Source organism: Phoenix dactylifera, chromosome 10, assembly GCF_009389715.1.
Source record: "Phoenix dactylifera cultivar Barhee BC4 chromosome 10, palm_55x_up_171113_PBpolish2nd_filt_p, whole genome shotgun sequence".
NCBI lineage: Eukaryota > Viridiplantae > Streptophyta > Magnoliopsida > Arecales > Arecaceae > Phoenix > Phoenix dactylifera.
The window spans coordinates 815,215-838,908 of record NC_052401.1 but is presented as its reverse complement, the minus strand read 5'-3'; the positions used below and the strand labels follow the sequence as shown (position 1 = coordinate 838,908).

At 38.1% G+C, this 23,694-nt stretch overlaps 1 protein-coding gene across 3 annotated transcripts; it reads right to left on the bottom strand.

Moving 5' to 3' along the window:
* Positions 1–10,631: 10,631 nt before the first annotated feature.
* LOC103703215 (dystrophia myotonica WD repeat-containing protein-like) lies at positions 10,632–22,090 on the bottom strand. 3 transcript variants are annotated; one of them, XM_008785996.4, is made up of 11 exons: positions 21,677–22,087; positions 21,263–21,559; positions 21,080–21,188; positions 20,875–20,968; positions 17,932–18,019; positions 17,755–17,838; positions 14,138–14,234; positions 13,944–14,031; positions 13,051–13,156; positions 12,879–12,971; positions 10,632–11,429 (listed from the first exon to the last, which is right to left on the bottom strand). In XM_008785996.4, exons 1-11 carry the CDS (start codon positions 21,821–21,823, stop codon positions 11,001–11,003), a joined length of 1,632 nt encoding a protein of 543 aa, XP_008784218.2. In that variant the 5' UTR covers positions 21,824–22,087; the 3' UTR covers positions 10,632–11,000. The 3 variants fall into 3 exon arrangements, with proteins under 3 accessions (XP_008784218.2, XP_008784217.2, XP_026658835.2); XM_008785995.4 differs by having other exon boundaries at positions 21,263–21,580; positions 21,677–22,086; XM_026803034.2 differs by having other exon boundaries at positions 10,686–11,429; positions 12,879–12,982; positions 21,263–21,580; positions 21,677–22,090.
* Positions 22,091–23,694: the final 1,604 nt, after the last annotated feature.

The following is a 23,694-nucleotide window of genomic DNA, read 5'->3' as shown; positions in this document are numbered from 1 at the left end:
ACTAACAAGCACCATTATGGCAACTAGAATTTTAGAAGAGGGGCATGCAAGTAAAAGTATTAGCTTCAAGAGGTCTGAGATTTTGGAGATATTAGCAATATCAAAGCTTCAAAAAGAGAGAGAGAGAGAGAGAGAGAGAGAGAGAGAGAGAGAGAAAATTTTGCTGTAAATAATTTTCTTTTTCAAAGGTCAGATAGGCATACGAAGAGTATGAATTTGGATCCTTGCGAATACTTGAAATAATTGGATCTAAATATTCATCCATTGTCATTCATACAAGTAAATCCCAGTTGAATGATCAATGATTAAACAAAATGAAACACATGCTTAGCAGTTTCCAACATCAGTTCGATCACATGCCTTTCATTAATCGAAGCTATCTTTTATGTATGACAATGGAATAATAGCTAGAATCACTAGTTATTTCAAGAATTGGATGGGATCTAGTCTCTAAAAACAAATGAATGCACGGTTTTTTTGTTGTTAATTGGTATTTTTTTGAATAAATTGTGTAGGCTCAATAAAAGTGATGATCATAGAGAGAGGGGTCATTAGTACAAATCCACATGGAAGGATCTTAATGACCATGTTAGTTCTTTGAATCTCAATCTATATGCATTTATCTTAAACTAATACTGAAATTGCAATTCAAGATTCTGTTAATTGAACTCTAAAACGTTGCAGCATTACTTAATGTTGCCATTGTGCTCAAAGGATTTGTCTGTCTTTTAAATTAGCAGCAGATATGTGGGATGAGTGTGACAAAAGGAATGTATTATTTGACTCTTCTTAAAATTTTTCATGATCACAGAATCTAATAGAAGAACTCCCATTTTTGGCTAGGGTATTTCTCTTGGATTTCTCTTTGAATTGGTAATTTAAGGTTGTGGAGGATTCCATATGGTTTAAATGAAGTATTTATATAAAATATTAGCATCTCAAGGGAACTATATCAAAAAAAACTCTATATGTTTTGAAAATATTCCACAAAAACCTTATATATAATGTATGTATGTAGGTAGGTAGGTATGTGTGTGTATGTAACAATCCTTTTGCTGAGAGTGTCAAGTGTTTTACGTACAAAAACTCTTATATACACCACTAATGTTTTACAACGTAAAGGGGGCTCCTAAAGTAAGGCGTCATTGTCAATTTTGAACTAATATTGACATTATAAAGGGGGGTCCATGAAAAAAATGCTATCAACTAAAGTCGGCAAAATCGGTACCTACATAAGCATCTCTATAAGCATGTTTATATTATATAAAAGCCCCTATAGAATGGTAATATTATGGGTTTTCGCGTGATGCAATTCGAGTTTGGGCTCGAGGGATTGGTCCCAATGGGGCCCAGGGCACTGCTCGGAGAGGGAGAGCAGAGCGCCGAGGTGGGCGGCGCGGCCAGTGGATGGAGGGGGAGCACGGCACCGGAGGTGGCGTCAGCGGCAGCCAGCGAGGGTGGTGCTCCGGCGGTCGCAGCGCTGGGCGGTCGTCGGCCTCGTCCTCCACCACGGAGGCCAACCATGCCTCCTCCGTCTCCGTCGCCGTCTAGTAGTTCGTCAAGGTTGGCAAACCCCTCCCGTCGCCCTCTTACGTCTATCCTTCTCTTTTCTCCTCTTTAAGTTCCGGGGGGTAAAAAAAAAAGCAATCTTTTTTCCCCATTTTTTCGTATGCATTAGGTTTCACATATAACCACGAACCACAAAGATGATTACTTTTTTTTTCTTAACATTCTTTTATTGCTTAGTTTTATTTAGTAGCCGCCAGGAATTCTTATCCGAAGTCCAATGCTAAATTTTGCTTTAACTGCTGCTATATATAATGCTTTATTGAAGTTGAAAGCTTCTACACATTCTTAGATATGCTGTTTGAGCTCATTTCGCTTAACTTGCTATGGACCAATATGCAATCCCATTTAGATTCTGAAATTTCTCATTTTTTCCCTTGGGGTCTTCTGATGCTTTTTTCCTCTCCTATTTCTAAATTCATGGGCTTTAACTTTCTGTGACTGAACAACTTTTCTTGATTCCTTCCGCGCAATTTCGGAATAGATCTTCGTCTGCAATTGAAAATTTTGAATTGGCACGTACGTGGAAAGTGCTGGTTCGGTTGAATTATGGTGTATAAGTATATGCCATGAATGTTGTCTTTGTCAAAGATATAGATTAATATAAGGTAGTATACGGAGTCATGCATTGCGTTCACATGATATGCGAGAGGTCTTTTGTCTCATCAGACATATTGAGCTATTAGTTCTTTATATTGGATTGTTGCGCCACTTGAAGCATCAAGTGCTTGCTTCTCAAAGTAACAGGCGACTTTGGATATGCTTGTAAAAGAATCTGCTATGATGATGTTGATGTCCTCTACAGTTATCCATGGTCATCTTGTTTGGTATTGCAGAGAGGCCCTTGAAAGGGACTGCAACGGCACTTGAAAGAGTTTAAGGAGTTTTAGTTCTGACAACTTTATTTTACCGCTAAGTATGAACATGTGTCAGTGTTCAGAGGTACTGAATGAGACGTAAGCATGACAGATACAGAATCGAGTGTTATTATATAAGCTGGCCTTCAGGACCTTTGCTGGCATTAACGTTCTTTGGGAATTTGACTTGGACTAGTTGGACTTCATTGGGGTTGGCTACTGGGTTGCCATGCAAGTATTTACCTGCACTTCCTCCGTCATTCAATATTGGAGGAGCTTATGGTAGCTTTCTCACAGACTTCAGAGCATTTTTAGAAGAAGCTGGTGAGGTAAATCCAGTAAAGTTTTACTTTTAAATTGCAGGATGTTTTAATGAGGTTGCCTTGGTTGAGATGTTGATTACTATCAAATTTGTCAAATTTGTTGTATGATCTAGACAATCAGTATGTAGATTAACTTCCTCTTGAGCATATTTGAGTCAAAGTATTTATGAATCAGAGTTGGGCCTAACCCACAGTCTTGGGATGCAGCGAATGGGATCCAAGTCCATTTTGACTTCATCACTTAACATATCAATCTCCTCCATGCAAACCTGAGTCGATATGGCAATCAGCTTATCCTAGACCGAAAGACCAAATGGATAGGATTGAAATATGTTGGACTCAGCTCCAACTTGAGCACTTGTGTGTATCCAAAGTTCACCGTCTTGGTACCAGTCTCCGTATTGGTGCCACAGTAGCACTTTGTCGATACGGTATGGTACGAAATTTTTTTGGCGTATCGAGTGTGTCAGTACGCCATCCATACTGGATACCGATACAGAATCAGTATGGTACACCTCGTACCGCCTGGTTTGGGCCGGTACGACGAACCATGTTTGTGTCAAAATATAGTATGTTGTTCAGTGGATGTTAAAATAATAAAGAATTGTCTATAAAGATGGATGAACACTGTTGAGGAATTGAACTCTTGTTTTGTGATCCAATTACGAATTACGATGTTAGAATAGATATTTGAAGCAGTGATTGGAGTAGAAGATGGACTTTCCAAATGAGTGGTTGGTTATCTTAATATTAGAGATAGATTGCTGACTGACAATTATTGGTAGGTGTCTTGGGATTGTCGACTTTAGCAACTTCTCACTTTTTATGCAAGAATGACTTTATTAATTTATTCACCTTGGTCGTAATCCATGGACCAAATGTGTTATTATGATGTAGTGTGTAAGACCTATTATTCAAATAGATTAGGAACACTATCTACCGAAACCTGGTTTTTCTTTCAGCATATTTCTATTCTAAACTCATGGCAGGTACCACTTTTGTATCATTTTATTTGTACTGTTTGGTGATAAGCTTAATTGATAGGTAATGTTTACTTCACTGCCATGTTGAAAAATCTCATGCATAAGTTGCCTTTAACTTTCTGCTCGGATAACTCTAGAAAATTTTAAATTGACAGGGACAAGACCATCTATTCCACATGACAGGATAGTGATATCTTTTCTTGAATGTGCTGCCTCTTTGACACACTTCATTTTTTCAGGATCCATCTTCTATTGCAATTAAAGCAGAGGAATTCAGTTAGGCATGCTTGTCTAACAATTGCTTTCTTGGCATTGAAACTTTCTTGGATTTTGTCCCATCTGTTTGGCATACTCATCCCATCCTTATCAAAATTGAAAACTTGTCTCATGTCATATTATTGACTTGTTCTTAGATTTGGGATTTGCCCATGATGCCAGATTTGTTTGCGTGCCTGTCTGTATCATAAGAAGGATAAAGTGCCTTTCCAACCATTCTTCAGGCATGTAAATTTGGATAATTGGAAGGGGTGCAAGCTTCTACTGTAATCCCTCCATGCAGGCAAGGAAATGTCTGAACTCAGCCATTTCCTTCTATTTTATAGTGTAAGTAAGAGATATGCCTTTTCAGTTGGTGTATGGTTATATCAGGCGTGCAAAGAGTCTTAATAGATGTATATCTGTTCCTTATAAGCTACTAAACATTATTTCGAGCTCTGGAATTATTGGAAAAGTTCATTGCTGGCTCTTTAATTTTCTGATCTTTATTATAAATGGATATGCACATAATCATGGAGCCATGCAGCTTCCTCATGGAATAGGGGCCCCGGTGTATGAATGTCTTGGATTCCTAATTTCTTAAGTTCAGCTAACAACAAAATCAAATGTCATGCAAATTAAAAAGACAGAGGAACTATGAGTTTCTTGCCTTTAGGGTAAAAAGTCAAAAGGATCACTCTCACGAACTGACATAGCAAACATAATGCAGATCTTGACCAGATTGCCTGCATAACTGGATAGCTATTACTAGCAAGATCAAGGGTGTTATTTTATCTTTTGAAACTTTTCATTGTTCAATGTTGTTTTAAATTGAATGTTTTGCTTACTGTAGATTTCTTGACTACTTGGAAACTTCCTCCTTTTGTATGTAATTGAAGTGTGGAAATTGGTCCATTTTTAGATATATATCTGCTAATTATTTGTTGCAAAGTACTGTCTCTTTCAGGTTGTACCTTGCATATTTCTAGGACTTATCTAATATCCATTCATCCGTATCCACAATATGGTGAATAATAATGTCATGGGCTTCCTCTGCCTATCTGGACTCTGGAGGTGGTGTTAGTTTCACTACACCTACATGTGGTCCAAATTGCAAAGGTTCCCCTTCGAGTTTCCTACCTTCTTTCTTTTTATTTGAATAATTACTGGTTTGAGAATTTGTGCAATTTTTCCGTCCAACAAGCAAAAAATGTTATACATACTGTTGAGTTGTTATACTGCTTGCTATATATTTGCACTGGGTGTCAATTCATTTTGAGCTATGTCGACTGGGTGCTGTGCATCGCTTTATCTTCTCTAGATTTGAGATGTACAGATATGCCTATACATTTCATGCCGCTCTGCTGTAATTATTCAGTATTGCAACATTTGTGCTGCCAGTTTGTCAAACAAATTCAATTGGTATCAGTGCAATATATAGTAGTTTTTTAGATGCGCAGTCTGGTATAAAGAACTTTTGATGCTTTGATAGTGCTTGATCATGTTAGAGAGCATTGTTCTGTAGTTGGTCAATTACTGTTAATTTACTACTGTTCTCCCACTCCATTTTGTAGTATGTAACTGAACTATCGAGTGATTGGAAGCTTCTTCATGTTGAAATGATTTTGGATATGTTACTGCTTGGCCGATGGGAAATAATATCTTGGTTCTATTTTTCTAGTTGTACATGTTGATGATAGAAAATTACTGGCTATAGAACTATTTGCCCAAAGAACTAACTGAAGCTAATGGACAATGCAGAATGTTGTATGTTCCATTCTTTTTAAATTGGATTACTGAAACTGAAGAAACAAAAAATATATGCATGAGCTGTAGAGCTCAAGAGTGCCAAGCATTTATGAGTTGTATTTTTTACATCTTTGTGTTTATGCTCTGATCCCTAAAGATTTCTAGGCAGGTCTTTTCTTCTCATGCTATTCATACTGTGTTTTGAGATAACCGTTCTACCGTTCATCCTTGATCTTAATTTCTGACATCTAAATTCTGCTAGTCAAATTTCATACTATTTCATGGACATCTTAAAAGAATTCAGACAGGTGGTAATCTGTGCCTTTTACAAGGACTTGGATATTTTAGTGACAGCATTTTAGAAGGCATTATTGTCTTTAGCCTCCCAGTCGGTGAAGTATGAAACCATCCAGCTGAGATACTGAAACATCTGTGTATTGTAGTGTCTTTTTTTTTTAACTCTTTTTGAAGTGGTTAGGAGGAAGCAAAGAAAGCACTTCCCCCAATTTATTAGAAGAATTCAAAGATTACAGGAAGAAAGAGGAGGTCAGACAGAGAACAAGGATTGCAGAGCAGAAGAGAAAATACAAGAACAGAACTCGATAAAACATCAGAGCCTCAAAGTCAATCATGAACATCAGAGCCTCAAGGTCAATCAATAAGCAAATCAGAGGCCTTTACTGCATGGAGGATGGAGCAAATGATGAGAGTTTGCTCCAGGTTTTCCGATGGCCCTCCAATGCTTTGTTCGAACCCAAGTGTTCCCAGATCTTGAAAGTATGCAGAATTTTTTGTAGAACGGAGAAGATAGAGTAATGTCGCTCGAGAAAGATTCTACCATTCCTTTCAAGCCAGATGTGACGAAAGACTGCCATCAGCAACTGATCCCAGGCTCTTCTCAATTCAGATTGAATTCTTCTCTTCCTCCAAGCAGTCCACAAGGCGTGCATGTTTGTAGGCCATCCTCTCAAGTTGAGACAGGTTTTGATTGTGGTCCATTTGCTTCAGACAAATGGGCATCTCAGAAAGGTGAGAAATAATCTCAAGATTACCACCACAAACAGGGCAATTCTTCCTCACTGCCCAACCTTTTTTGATAAGCAACTGACCCGAATGGAGCTGGTTCTTCAAAGCAAGCCACATGAAGACCTTGATTTTTCCCAGCACGCCTGCTTTCCGAACAACCTTGTAGAACGGGCAAAGCAAACCACCATTGTTGATGAATTTGTAGAAAGAATCGACTGTAAAAGAGTCCAGCCATTTCTAGTGAGTTTCCAGCAGGGAGAATTGGCCACCTGCGATGGTCTAAAGTGTGAGATAAGATCCATCAAATTTTGGAGTTGTGCCATTAGTGAATGTTGGAGGGGGTGGCGCAACTTAATTTTCCCTTTCATGGATCTCCAATACCATTGTGATGCAGTACACTCATTAGGTTTGAGTGCCTTTAAGAAGAGATCAGTGAACAGGTGGGCAAGCGGAGAAATTTGATGTTCCTCCAATTTCCAAGTCTGAAGGAAGTGCAATTCTAAATGGCATTTAGATCTTTGCTAATGTCCTTCTAGACAAGGGAAAACTTGATAATACCTTTACTAACCCTCATAGCAAATCTTCTTCTAAGATAGTAAGAGCTTTTGATTTGATTCTTCCAAAGTAGCTCCTGTATCGAACAAGAATTTCCATGCCCGTTTTGCCAATAAAGCCAAGTTCATATTTCTCATGTTTATGATTCCAAGGCCCCTTTCCTCTTTAGATTTGCAAACATTATCCCAGATAACTAGACAATGGAAACTACTAATATTCTCTTTTTCTTTCCACAAAAAGGCTCTTCTCATTTGATCGATCTTGTGAATCACCTAGTTTGGAAGCTTGAAGATGGACATAAAGCAAGAGGGAGGGCTGTAAGAGCTGTATTAATCAGAGTTAGGCGGCCTCCCCAAGATCAGCATTTACCCTTTCAAGAGGCAAGCCTCGAGAGTAGTTCATCATGATGGTGGCCAAAGAAGAAGGTTCCTCGTCATCCAAATTTAGGCATAGAACCAAACTCTTATGGAAGTTAACCTTCAAGCTGGAGGATTTCTCAAAAGCAAGCAGGATGGCCTTCGCAACAATCAAACTAGCCCTCTTTCCAGCACAAAAGAGGAGCCTATCATCAGCAAAATGTTAGCTTTTAATTCCATTAGTCCTTGGGATTAATAATTAAAAAAAAAGTGAAGTTTGGAATGAAATCACGCTAAATTAGTGTGAGCCGCGGAGTTTAGCACCAAGGCAATTTGTTAAAGTGAAGTTTGGAAAATTTAATGCTGCGATCCAAGGCAATGGGAATGTGATCGGAGGTCAATCCAATGAAAGAATTGATTAGATCTTTAATAGCTCTCCATTCGGCCGGAGCACCAGAGCCCTAGATATTCCAAGCGACAACTAACATGTTAAGATGATGGCAACCACAACCATAGGGGGCCTACCCAAACCACACCACAAAAGATCCAACCAATTAGACATCAAAGATCCTCTGAAAGATGCACAACCAAAGCACTCCGACCAACTAAAAAGACGAGACAGAGAAACAGCCGCCGCATGGAGGAAGCCGATTCACACCGCCCAAGGATGATGCCTCTGCATTGCAGTGTCGGTTGTCATTTTTCACAAGACTAGATTTTGGTTGCAGGTATTTCATTTCCGTTCCTATCATATGTCCCAGATTCAGAAAAAAAGCCAGTTTCACCAGCTATGGCAGTGTCTCCACTTGTCGTCTCGTTAATTTCCGTGCTAAGGTAGGAAGTTGTCTTTTTTTCTTTTCTGAAAAAAAGAGAGAATTACTTAATGGTGCACTATTTTATTCGAATGAGCCATGATTTTGTTTTCTTGTTTATTTCTGGCTGTGCTCATCCGTCTGTTTCTGCCTCTCTCATGGACTCTCTTGTCACGGAATTAAGATGGAAACATTAAACTAGTCTGGGATGCGAAGAAGAATGCCTCGAGGCCATTAATACATGAGAACTTATTACAGTAGACTGGATGCCAGTCGCACAAATCGCCAAACAATGGTTTTGCTGCAGCTGCCAACCCTAACAAAATAACATTGGATAGAGGGAGCCATGCCAATCTAACTGGTTGGCGCTTCGAGCATATGGATCGATGGCTTATCAATGGCTTGGATTGGAGCGTGAGATGTTAATTTATCAGCATTATCCACTCGTTAGATGGTGGGTCAGCAGCAAACAACTGCAACTGTGTACTGTCAGCAGACAAGGACCATGAATTGTCCTTGCTTTCTGAGGACAGATAGGGATCCATGGCCACCTAAGTTTGGCCCACTCTGTATGATTCTGATGGAAGTATTTAAAGAAGGATTAGACGTATGCTCAAAATTAAAGCAGGTCGGTAAAATATCTTGGTGGCTTCTGACGTGCATTCTTAGTGTACTATTTGCTGACAAAGATGGCCATGTTGGCGATCAAGCAATCAATGAATGTTCCCTCTGGGGTAAAAGGATATGATCCAAATCTGAACCCTAAGATGGGTCAGCATTGGCAATTACTTTGTCATTGTTGATATAACTTATGTGATGATCCAATGGGTCTGACAGTAACCATGATGGTTGGATGTAAAATAATAGCATGTCAGACCATCGAATCTCCAATTTTATCAATTCTGATGGTATGGTGAATGCGAGAGAACTCCTCAGGTGGAGTGTTTTTTTTTTTTTCTCTCTCAATACAAGAACTTTAATAGTTGATGTGGTGAGACTTCCATCGCTTAAAGAGAGTAAGGTTGATAGCATCTGTCAATTGATCATTTCAGACCTTGGCTAAAATATCTTCATTTCTATGCTCGAAAGGAGAAAGTATCGAGGAGTTTGGGACCTCTTTCATATGAGCAAGAGGATGCTACCATTGAGCTAATTGAAACTGCCACATTAGCCCTCAAGATCATATTTTATCCAACCAGAGACTACTAATTTTCTCGTGAAGTAGTAAACCTCTATGACCTTTATCTCGCCATACTTGCAGACCCAGGTTATGCGAAATTCCGTAGTTCCAACCAAAGGGATTCTCCAAATTACTTCATGCTAAAATTTACCTTGGGTATAAATCCAACGTAGTAACCAGCAACCAAAGCCCCGAGTTTCCATGCTTCATTTAAGGTTGCAATGAATTTGTGGCCGTACGGCCAGCAAATGCAGTATAAATCCCTCATTGCTGACATTAAAATTTAAGCTCACTGATGCGTTGGTCATTTACCACTATTCCACAATCTCGTAAGCACAAGAAAGAAGATATTACGGGCCGATGACTGGCTTTTTATCGTGCAGCTCGATCTGACAGGTTGCCTAGAATCTACAACAAGGGTAACAGGTCAACCAGAATCTTGTAACAAAGTTACAAATTCCCCTCACTGGATACGCATCAAGGCTGTCGTAGCAAGGGCATAACCTTAACATGTATTAGATTGATTGGGCCACGGGTACAGGAGTGAAGGCAACCCAGCTAGCGCCAGTAGCTGAAGGCGTTTTGATAATGGATTCTTTATTTAATGCATCTCAAATTGATTAGAGCCAAAGCTGATTGGGACCAGAAAGGTAGACTGTACATTGTTTTCACTATCATGTGGCACGTACATCATTGCATTTGTATATAAAAGATTGGGACAACACTCACCTGCACACAGATTATTATTTCATACCATAGATTCCAATGATTTATCAAACAGATCTCACAAATCAAAAGCTCATAAGAATGGAAAATCTAGGTAGAACCGATCTCACAAAATAGCAGGAAAGAAACCGATTCATGCTTTCATGTTTAATAGCTGCTGCCAAGTGCAGAGGCCAGAAAACATTTACCCAAAGAATCACAAGCACCAAAGAGCAAGAACAAGGAAAACTAATTCCTGTTTGATGACCAAAAATCAATAAATACCCTGTCGCTTCTAATTATATTAGACACTTCAAATAATATCAACCATGACGATATGCAGCTTCCATATCTTTAGACTGGAATATATATCTGTACAGGAGAGCATTCCATTATTCTCTGCTGCCACACAAATGGCAGTACTAACATGCTGCAACCAGAAGCATCTTACAGCATAAAACTTCAGCACTTCCATGAGCAGCTAACAATTGAAAAGATGCAAGAATTCCACTAACTCTTCATCAGCAGTAAATCATAATAATAAAAAAAAAAGATCAAAGGGACCAAATAAGCTTCGCATTGGCCAAAGACAAGCAACTGACCGATGTTGCATACCAGCAGGCAAGATCCTAGTCATGTAAAGAGAACAGCTGATGGTTGCTTATAACTTGAAGTCGTGGATTTGATGGATAATGTAAGAGGTCTGTCTTTTGAACTAGCAAAACCTGCAACTGCTTCGGAGGAGTTTGATTGGGTGCTTTCACCATTCCCAGGCCTCACCCAGATCTTGATATGTCCCTCCCGACAAACAGTAAGCACTGATTCATTAGTAAATATCAAACCAGAGAGTGGCTCTACATGCACACGGTGAGCAACCAGAGGCGAGAGTTTGGGCACATCCCGCATACTTGGAGAAGGTTGAAGTGTGCCTATGGGACAAATGTTGTCCCAGTGAGCAGAATGACTTCCGCTGCTGAGTGTTGGGGACCCACCAGGAGGACAGGATCGAAATGGCACCACAATTTCATCCATTACCAGGTCCCACAGCAGCAGCTGAGTGTCCTGAAAACATATAATGAAAGACAAACAAATGACAAATATAAAACACCTAACACGCAAATGCAGGTTAAAAGAGATTAAACCATTGAATAGAAACTAAATCTTTGGCCCACATTTTGCTTGAGATAGCTTGTAGGTGTGACAGCATTCAACAAGAGCTCCAGAAATTATTTGATACAAGACCACAACAAATTATTGAATTTTCAGCAGTAAGTTTAAACCATTCTATCAACAGAAAGCATGAGGTCACATGACAGTTACGAACTGGTCATGGCTGATAATGCAAACTATCTCAGAAATCCTGTGGACAAAGTTCGGTCAATTCCTACAAGGTGCATTAGCCACTCTTGTAATAAGCACAAAAAATGCAGAAAATATAATATAAAACATATTTTTTAGAAAAAGTGAATCTTTAATGGCATGGCACAGATCCATACAGCACTGTACCGCCCGCCGACCAATACGAGTCTTGATACCGGTATGCACAAGTATCCAAGAAGCATAGAGAAATTTATATGATTCAATATATGTGAAAAAAAGTCCTAGGTTCATCTCATTAGTCAACTTAAAATGGGAAAAGCATGCTGTGATACATTAGTTCATAATCATATATATTAAAATCAACTATTCATACCTTGTATGATCAATATCGGCCTCTGCATTTCAAAGAGTGTCTTAGTATAACATGACCATGGTAGAGAAGATAATTCAATGGCAAAGATGCAATAAAAGCTAGGTAGGCTATGATGAAGAATCATTACATCAAAGAAAGAATAAGAATTGTATGAATGGAGGCTAAGGTGATGGACAACCATGATGGCAAAGGCATGTGAAACAGATACAAGAGGAGAAACCTTGAAAAGGCAGTTTAGGCTTGTATTAAAAGGTGAGGAAAGAAAAGAGGAAGACCTAAAATAACATGAAGATGTGAAAAAAGATCTAGCAAAGAAAGAAGGGAGAACAAATCTAGCCACATGCATTAAAGACTTGCAAGCAAAACTCGGAAATCCAGATTGAAAAGGTTGTGGATAAAGCACCATGGTTACGGCTAAAGGTTTTCCTACCATATATATTAGCATGGCTTTGCCAACAAAGCCATGTATACTGGTGCATCTCTCAACAGACTCTATAGCATAGGCAATATATACAAACCTTTAGTACAGATTTTCCTAGTGTATCTACCTTCAAATAGGATGGAATAAAATATTGCTCGGATGGATGAATGGATTGGATATGATTGGTCACTGCTCACTAAAAATAAATCAGATGAGAATTCAGTTAGCCTGCAGTAGACAACTGAAAACGAGATTATTGAATTTTAACACTACATTCAATTGTCAGAATGTGGAAGAATTACAAGATATGTATATTATTTATAGCTTTCTTCATGTCTAAATGACAATTGTAGCTGAAAAGTTCAATGTTAGCATGATGGTTTTGGTTCTTTTTTACCTGGCCAACGGAACCAAAGCGATACATGACATTCTCTCCTGTTCCATCTGAATTTGGTGCTGACCAGTAGGAATCAAAAGCAACACCACTAACCTGCCAAATAACTTTACATCAATATATGTTAAATGGCTAATCAAAAGATGTTACACAGAACATTAGATTAAAAACTTACCCATGAATTATGTCCCTCACCCCACGCTACTATCTTCCTGTCTTCCATGCTCCAAACTTGAACTAGATCATCTTCACCGCCAGTCAATATATATTTCCCGTCAGAACTGAAACAATATATAACATTCTTAATGAGGTTTGTTCTCCTAAAAGAAACAAATTGCAAACTCATCTAAGAAATCCGTGTTATATATAGTTTTGTGCTTCATGAATTTTAAGCAATTGTTGTATACTGGTGAGACATAAGATGATGAATATGTCCAAGCACATGAATGAGATTGGCAGAGGTAGGAAGCCGATGTAGGTCAATGAGCATAAAACAGGATTAAACTTGTGGTATAAACATGATAACAAGGATAAGATGTCAATATAATAGAGGCCAATTCAAAGTTGCAGTTGCACCTATAAGAGTGATAGGAAAACAACTGAGATGGTATCGCTCAAGAGACTGACAGCAGTGCAGAAAAGCCAAAAAATATTAATGAGTTGATAGGAGCCAAGGACCTAATAAGGGCTGGCTGCAGATTCTGTTAAAAGATTTGGAAAGGTTTCTTGTTGCTGTACCAGTCAATACCATACCATAAGGAGCATACCATACTGTGCTAGTACCAAACCGCTACGCAATTTCATACCGCACCAACACACATACGCCTTGCCGTCTCGTACCGTACCGCAGACTAACATTGTAATAGGATGGTACCGGTATCGAGGTAGCGAACCTTCCTTATTTTATGGAATAGCTCTTAATAGGTATGCAGCAAAGAATGATTATATTCAAGGATCAGATAAATCTAAAGAAACAGAGAGAACAATATCAATGTTGGATTGTAGGAACCACATCACAGGTTCCAAGAAGAGACAAGCATAATTTGTATGGAAGATGTTTTGTAATACCTCCAGGCACAACATAGTAAGGCACCATAATAGCTTTTCCCACCAAATATTAGTTGCTCTTTTGTGAAATCAAATACTCTCAGATAACCTACAAGAGCCAATCTACCTCAGGTTAAAGTGAACAAAGAAGCACAGAATATGATGGAGAGATACTAAAAGATAATGGATCTATATGCATGAAATGAAGCAAATACCATCTCTGCCAACAGTGGCTAAATATGCTCCATCTGTTGAGAAAGAAATGTTGTTGATTGAACCTTGGCAAATATGCCATCTAGCGATTGGATTGCTCTGCAAGGAAAACCATTGTCTCAGGATTAAAAATATAACAGGACTGCAGAAAATAGAACATAATTGTCTCATAAATGTCCAAAAGAAAAATCTTGAAATGCACTGATGCAACATCCTGTCAATGATGTATCCAATAGACCTCAACTGATGAGAGAAGATAATGACCACATAAGACTGCCATCTACAGTTGAATTCCCCTAAGAGAGTTTCTCCTAGAAGAAAATTGTACAGGTATTATGATTTCCTCCTCGGAATTCCAAGGGAATGCAAACAAGAAAATCCGATTTCCAATATAAACCTAGGACATGAATCACAAGCATACATAACAACTTTTGCCGCAATATAGCAAATAATCTGGGACATACTTCACTAAGATGGAAACTTATAATAAAGAGCAACTTATCCATTAAAAAAAAAAAAGCAATGTCATGAATTATATGAACCTTTTTGGGCCGTACTTTCACCAAGATGAAAGCTTATCATAAAGAGAATCTTATCCACAAAAACCAAAGAGAAAAGAAATGAAAACACAATGTCATGAATTACATGAGCCTGATCATGCATGGCTTAATAACCAGATCAAGCTAGTCTAGCTACTAGTGTATATATCATAATTCTCAATTCAGGTTCAAAAGGAAGCGCTTTTTATTTCATTTTTATTTGCCAAAAACATGCATGCTTTCATCTTTTGTGCCTAATCTCTTCCTCATAATGTTGAAAATTATGTAAATTTAAGTAAGCTTGTGACTTTATCTAGCATCTTGCATAACTTAAAAGGCAGTTTGTCACAATTTTAGTCATTACCATATCTTAACACAAAGAGCCCCACCATGACTTCATTCACCTCCACCATCTTATGTACATAACTTTTTTTTGCTCAAAACAATCTAATACAATTTCTTTCATCTAATCATGACCATATTCACCATTACAATTGAACTTAGTGAATTTCTCATAAAAGTTGCTATTGTAGCACAGAACGAGCACATCATTAGGGAAATTCAACAGTAGATCTGTCACTAAGACCCAAAGACCAATCTGAATCCATAGACCCACAAGCTGGGCATAGATTCAATGATTAGGCCCATAAATCATTTCAGATCAGGGCCTAGGTCTAGTTAAAGTGCAGAACCCAGACCTCGCCTGATCGTATAATACATAGGGTATATGATTGATTATTATGAACGCAATAGGATCGATTACTATGAACCCAACTCAACCCACCCGGATCCAACTCTGATAGTTTGCGCAGCATACAACGTATGTTTCCACACTCGTATCCTTCACATTTCTTATGATATTTATCTAGTATACTTATATCATTAGGGACTTGTTTCGAGGGTATGAAGGACTGATGGATCTTGTCAATTTTCTCCTACCCAAACCTTGACTTGGATCCCACTAGGGTTGTAAAAAGAAAAAGCTGCTGGTAAGCTGGCTCATGTTTGGCTCAAAATTCAGCTCAAGACTGGCTTGCTCAACTAGTGAAACAACCAAGCTTGAGCCCGATTTTTGAGCTCGAAAACATGAAAATTAAATGAGCCAAGCTTGTGCTAGGTCCAACTTGTGCAAAGTCAGCTTGAATAACTCAAAATATAAAAACATAAAGATTTATTATTTATTATTTATAGAAAAATATTAATGCAAACGTAACAAAATAAAGGAAAAGTGACATTTTAGTAGTGCCATATCTTGGGGCAAGATTCATGGGTTACTACATTTAAAATATCCTCTCACCTACTTAAATCATCTCAACCATTATATTTCTATTTAACAGCTGAGATAAGCTGCGAGGCATAAGAAGAAACAAGACAAAACCTTTCACTAGCCTTAAAACTATCTCATGATTTGTTGGAAGCCTCTCCCTCCATCTCTCTCTCTCTCTCATGCGTGAGCAAGCGCTTGCTCTTTCTTGTAGATGTTTGATCTATTGCTTTCTAGTGCCAATCTAAAAGTTTGGCCAAATATGCTGCTTGTTGCCTCTCAAGTCTCAACATTATGTCAAGATTGGTAGTGTCACCACCAGCTATTCCCTCGCTCCACTCTCAAGCATAGCCTTGTCCTCTTTCACCTCTTTCTTCTAAACTCTTGCCATCTCTCTTTCGCTCTATCCATGTGAAAACTATCAAGGCTAACTGAGCCAAGCATGAGCCAGCTTGAGTTTAAATAAGCCAAGCTTGAGCTCGAGCCTTGCAGCTTGAGCTCATGTCAAGCTCAAGCTGAGCTCCAGCTGACCGAGTTGATTGTTGAGCTGGCCTTTGCTCGCTCATGCTCTGCTTGTTTTCATCCCTAGACACAATCTAATACTTTAATGGGTGGTGTTTGGGTCAAAAGTTTGGTCCAGAATCCAAACAAGTTTGAGTACAGGTCTAGAAGTATCTGGACCCAACTTGACCAAATAGCACCCCTATTCAGCAGCTGGAAAATAGAGAACATAGAAAGCATTAATGAAGTATATCAATCTTAGAGTTTAAATATGCAAATAATTTTATATCTGAATTTTATTTCAAGCATAAAATAATTTACTTCATATGCAGGAAATTCTATGAAAGGAAACATTTGGCATCCCAACTATTTCTCAAGCACAAAAGAAGAAAAGCAGTAAAGAAAGAATAAAAGAAAAGATAAGTAATAGACTAAAATTTTTCATTAACTTGTATAGTTCATCCAAAAATTATATGCCTCAAACGCTCTTGAACAACACCCAACCGACCATTGATAAATGGCTTAACTTTGAAAACAACTTAAATGAAACTACTGTCAGAGCAATTTCCAATGACTCGATAACCCTACTAATGAGCTTTCTAAACAATTCCTAAAAATCACACGAAAAATAGATTTCCAAATACCAAAAGGTCGATAATACTCAAAGCCCCATCTAAACCTAGTTTGCGTTAACTACAAGAACTGCCAAGTGCACAAACAAAGTTTATGCTCAATCAGCTCCCCAAGAGCAAGGACATGGATATATCCAATAAAAGGCCTAAAGAAAATGTCAGACACAATATTAGCAATTCTACAAGGCAAATAAAAGAATGATACTAGCAAGGCAAATAAAAATGTCAGACACAATATTAGCAATTCTAGCAAGAAAATCAAGTTTGCTCGGTGCTTGAAGGAAATTGGTGGACAGCTAATCCTCACACATGAAGGAACAATATTCTACAGAGAAAACAATGTAGGCTCATCCAGGCAAACATCTAGCTAAAAAGATGGTTAATGTCAAAAGAAATGTATGATTTAATGAAATCTACCTATGGTGCCATTACAGCCAGCAAATAGGCAGAACAAGATCCCTAGTAATATTATATCTTAAAAAAAAGGATTCAATGGTTGAACTTCTCCACCAAAAACAAGCCATCTTGATCGAATTTTCTAACATACTGGTCTTTTTTAATCTCAAGAGTATTACGAGTAAATTAAAAGTATAGAGGTAAAATTCCAAAAGTTGTCCAACAATATATTTGATGCACATTGAAACTGACTTCAAAATGCAGATCAGGTTTATTTCTGAAGTTACCTTACTTGACCGTGCATGTGCAACAGAAAATTGGGTTTGATCCTTGATAACAGGAAATGAACAATCTGCAGTCCCATCCTTGCTCTATACAAACAGGGCAAGAGTCAATTTCAATTTTAGAACAAACTTAAAGGCAATCACTATTAGATTAAACTGAATAATCGATCCCACACCTACTTTTTCATACACATACAGATTTCCATCAGCATGACCAACAACAAAAGCACCATCACCTTCTGGAACCCATGCAACACCAGTGCATCGGCTGCAGAAAACCAAGGAATGCGCACATAAATGGTAAATAAATATTACTTTTGAAATTAATAAAACAACAAAAACTAGATGAAAAAGAATCAACCAACAGCACAATAAGACTATAAAAGGAGCTACTTTATTCAACCCCACCCCTTCATGAGCTCACATGTGCGCACACCTCCTTAGTTTTCCATTTGACTTGCTACTTATCAAGCTTTCCTAGAAAAAGTTGTTCAAACAAAGTTCCCAAAGTTTAGCAGCTAGCATGATCTTAACAGCAATAGTTGCCCAAGCAGTTTGACTTATTCCCTAAATAGCATTGTTGTAATAAAACAAATGAATTAAAATGTTTAAGCTCCCCAAATTTTGATGAGTCTTAAGATAAAACTCAAAAGAAGCTTATACCCATCATTTTCTTCTAAGTCTTTAATGCATCATCTAGAATTTTCCCTTTTTGCTCACAACTACAAGTGCAGCTTCTGGATAGTCCAAATTCAATCAGAAAGAATGAATCTTAAGTGTTGATCGGCAAAATATACACAATACATGGCACACAGGCTAGAATCTTAGCATGCTGTTGTGCTGGGACACGCCAAGAACTGGCACAATGCAGCATGGAACCATACCACTAGCAGACCAGCATGCCCTTGGAACTTCAATCCTTCGTCAAAGTACCCCTTTCACCAGATCTTGCTTGCGAAGAAATATGCCAGCCATCTGATGTTAAACAGCCCCTTTCCAATGAAGAATGTCTGGAGTCCTATTCCAATGGGGTTTTGTTTAAAAATGTTTAAGAGTATTTCAAAGAAAATTCAGAGTCATTTTCAATCATCTACTTCGCTGGTTTTAGGAGTATAGTTTATTAATAGTGGTTTTGATATAAATGAAGGGTAATGCTATAGGGCGTCCCTCATACTCAATCACACAAAGTTGGTTATGCCATATGTCCACAAGGGAATTATTATGATTCACAGGGGCCGGTCAAACCACGACACGCCATATTGGCACCATGTTGGTACAAGGAAAATTTTTTATACTAAAAAGCACTCATAGCATTTTAGATTAGTGATTCCTCATCAGAGTCTAGTTTGGGGAGCAAGCAGTAACTAGTTAGTCCATTTAATACAGGGAATATTTGGATGCTAAATATCCCTATTTTGGAATCCTGAAAGGCGATGAATAAAGAAGTTGAATGGTCCTCATTTTGGAGGATTTAATCACCATTTTGTTTCAGTTTTATTTTTAATTAGGGAATCCTAAATTAATTGAGGTCAGAAATGTAGCTGATCAAAGCTCTCTAAAAGAGGTTTGGTCAGTTGATTACGAATAGTTGATTCCTAATTTGATGAATCCTAATAGCAGGCAAAAAGAGGATGGTCTAGAACCGACCTTGGGCTGCTGTTTGATTTGAATGTATGCAGAGCTTATTGGAGAAATAAAAATTGGCTGCAAGACTTTACCCTTTCTCTTCTTTCCTCTTGTTCCTCTACTCTTTTTTCTCTTATTTCCCCCTCCCCCTCTTTCTAGACTTAATCTATTGGTTGTCTGTGATAAAATGCAGCAAATTAAGCTTTGTACCCAAACTGAAGCCACATCTAAATAAAATTTGCTTCTGTTTTGCTCCTGACAGCAGATTGGTGGGCAGTCTAGAAGCTGATTACTGTCATAGCTGAGTGAGCGATAAAAATTGTATATTAATCAAATTGTTTCCAATCTGCTTAAACTTTACTAACATGAATTTCATACAAAATCCCAAAACTCCAGTAAGATGCCATCAACAACTTAAAAAACTGGAAATTGATTCCTTTCTGGAAGTTATTCCATATCATCATTATGCATCATGCAAATGCATTAAATAAAGGTCCAGGTCTTATCATTGTTTTTCTCATACCTAAAACCCTGCACATTAATTCCATAATCAGGTTTTCCTTAATCTCCCCCAACTCTTTTCAACTGCAACCAAAATGTCTCTCCACGAAATGTTGTCTTCATTCTCATAGCAAATGGCTCCATCAGCTCAATCGGTTTCCTATTACTTTGTCTTCAGCTCAACTTTCCATAACCATATTGGATCATGCTATCCTTTTAAGCTCCTTGTAATGTACCATCCTTAACATCTACTCAAGCATATAAATCAATAGCCACACTTTTTACTATAATTATCCTATATGCATATACCAACTTTATTGATCGAAGCATTGATCTTTAATAAAGCTGCATATATCTTACTGTTTCATACTCCCCCCTGACCATCTTCAACATGTTAAGAACTCCGAACACTTCTTATTTGTATAGGCCAAGGTCTCGCTCTTCAACAAAAAGGAAAAGAAAAAATCATCCAACCCAATTCACTTTAATTGTACGGCAGAACTGAGTCAACGAATATGAACCCAAGCCTAATATCAATATATTGTGGAATTTGCTATTCACTTGCTTATTTTTTCTAACTGACTTCAATGTTTATCCTCCCAATATGTTCCTCCATGGTATTAACTTAGCCCTCATCCTAAATTTAGCTTTAACAATTAACAATGAGTACCTAAAACTTGTCACAGCCCTCCTCAATGCCTGGATACTGCTGACAATTTTCTTGGAATTGTCTTTTTCCCTTGTAAGCACTTGCTTAGTACTCTATGAAAGTATTTATTTAATGGTAGGCGCATGGATTAAAAATCTAGAGAGAAAAATAATGAAGGTACAAACTTGGTTCTCGAGGTGTGGAATACCCATGACACTGACACTGTATATAATGATATTTGCTGGAATAAAACATTGTTGGATGATCACATTAATCCATTAAAAGTGTCAAACCCCAGAGTGCAAGATTGATGCAAGTGAGAAAACAAGAACCGGGAGAATACATGCCTGTTATTTATAGTGCCATCCTTGTTATAATGCTGAGCTGCTACGAGCTTCCTTCCAGGGTCCTGCAATTGTTGCCTCAATGACACCGAATAAACTAAGACACCATAGATATTGACATTTAGTAGGGCAGAACGACAATTGAATCAACAAGAAATCATAAAAACAGAATATAACCAGACTGATTTAACCCCATAACTGAACTCACCGTCACCGGAGTGCAGACCAATGAGCAAATCGTGCCCATCCTTAGCCTCGGCATCAAAGGCATGGCATACAGGGTTCGAGTTGCTGAAGTGGATGGACTTGATTGGATCCTGGAAAACAACAACATCCGGTGGTGATCAAACTGCATCGCAAGCCAACAAAAAAAAAACAGATAAATGAGAACCTTATCCTGCGAATTGAGATCACTGATGAAGAGAGTGTCAGCGGCATTGAAGATAAGGTACGCCCCCTTGCCGTCATAATTAGACGTGGACTGAGAACTACTCGATCCAATGGAGGATCCAAGGGACCCTCCGGTCCTGCTGTTCCCCGAAACCACTCGGCTAACGCCATTCCCCCCAACAAAGCTAAGCGCCCGGCTCCCGTTCCCAGCCCCAAGCAGCCTCGCCGCCGCCGACCTCACCCCTCCGCCGGAGCTCGGGGTCGACGGCGTGGACGGCGCCTGGTTGGCAGGTTTCTCCTTCAGATAAGCGATCGTCAACTTAATAAAAAAAAACAATCTTTAGCAAAACATGGAACAAGCAAGCATCAAAGGGTTAGGGGCAAAACCCTAACCCTAGGCCAAGAAGCACGGTACCTGGGAGACGGCCTTGCCATGAGAGTAGTGGAGGATTGCGGCCGGGTGGGTCTTCTCGTACTGGAGCTTGTAGCGGCCCTCGGGGGTCTTAAAATAGGTCTTGAGGCCCGGCGACTGGGCGTTGATGGAGGTTGACGTTGCTGCCATGATCAGAGGCTTAGGGTTTTCGAAATTAACAGAATGAGGACAATCGATCGAGTGATCATACTACCCTCTTTGTTCTCCGAGGATTAAACGTTAGAGACGATCAAGGATCGAAGAATAACGGTTTTATCAGGGAGAAGATAAGGATGGAGGCGAGAAAGAGGGGCGAAGGGTTTCTATCCGTCGTCTTCGTTGCTTCCGCTTAAATCTCAACGGCTCCGGGAGAGAGGAAAGGGGAAATCAGAAAATAAAAATAAAAATAAAACCAAAGCGTGTCGTGGTTCGATATGCCGGTTTAAAAAAGGCCTTAAATGGCCGTCTTTCTCTTTTTTTCCGCTTGTACTTTCACCGCCCGAGGTATCTTGACCGTCCTTTTGGTGGCCCCTTCTGTTGGACGGATGGCATTATGGGTCTGGAATGTAAATTTAGGGTATAATTAGATATGGGAATCGTAATCTATTTCTCAAGCAGATCAAATCACGTTAAATAAAGTAAATACATTTTAAATAGATTGAATAGATTTAAATGGATTTAACAGATTAAACAGATTGAATTAAATAAGGTAGGAACAGATTGAGCAAATTTTAAATTAGTTAAATAAGCCGAATCTTTGACTTATTCATTAAATCGGTAAATGAATTAAACAAATCAATGATTTAATTCCAAATCTAAATTATTTAATAAATAGATATAGACGATTTAATTCTTCAAATCTATTTATATCAAATCTAAATCTACCTAAATCAGTTTATTTATGAATTATAAATTATCTACCTTGGATGTAACATTGGATCTTTTGCGCCTCTCTAAGATCAATTCAAGAAGAAGTGTTTTGGCGAGATAAAATAAAAATAAAAATAAAACCAAAACGTGTCATGCCAGTTAAAAAAAAAGCTTATATGGCAGTCTTTCTTTTTTTTCGCTTAAATTTTCACCACCTGAAATATCTTGACCATCCATTTGGTTGGCTCTTCTATTGGACGGATAGCATTATGGGACTGGAATGTAAGTTTAGGTTATAACTAGATATTGAAATCAGATCGGGTTGAATACTGTTCAAATCAAAAATTCATAATTCAATCTCGCCTAAATAATTTATTTCTTAAACAGTTCAGATCAGGTTAAATAAATTTTAAATAAATTAAATAGAATTAAATAGAGCAAACAGATTAAGTAAATTTTAACTTAATCAAATAAGTTGAGTCCTGATTCGATTTAATTATTAAATCCATAAAAATATATTAAAATCTACTTAAAAAAGGCTATTTATGAATGGAATTGGTCTGTGAAATTATAAATTACTATTCTTAGATGATACACTGGATCTTTTGCGCCTCTCTAAGACCGGACGTTCAAGAATGCAGGATCGTGGTCCGGTGGCTAGAATCTTAGGGCTCGTTTGGTTTGCGGGAAGCATTTTCTCTCCTAGAAATATGATTTTTGGGAAATAAATTCCTAGGAAGAGAGATGCCTAGAAAAGTACTTTTGGCATGTTTGGTTGACAATAGGAAAGTGACAAATTTCCAAAGTGCTTATGTTTGGTTGGCCATCCATTTTCCTGGAAAAGTTATATATAATTTCTATTATGCCCTTAATAAAAATTAAATCTTTAATGCTTCTTTAATGCTGAAGGCCTTTTTGGAAAAAAGTAAAAATAGAGTGATTCCCAGTAACTTTTCCATGTTTTTTATGAGAAAGACTTTTTCATGAAATATGGAAATCATATTCCCATGGGAATATAACTTTTTCGTCTCTCTCCTTTGAAAACTCCAACCAAACAAGAGGCATCTCATTACTTCCCATTGACCACACTTTTTCCTCTCTTTTTTTCACGAACCAAACGAGCTCTTAGAGATGGAAAGTATATACACCGA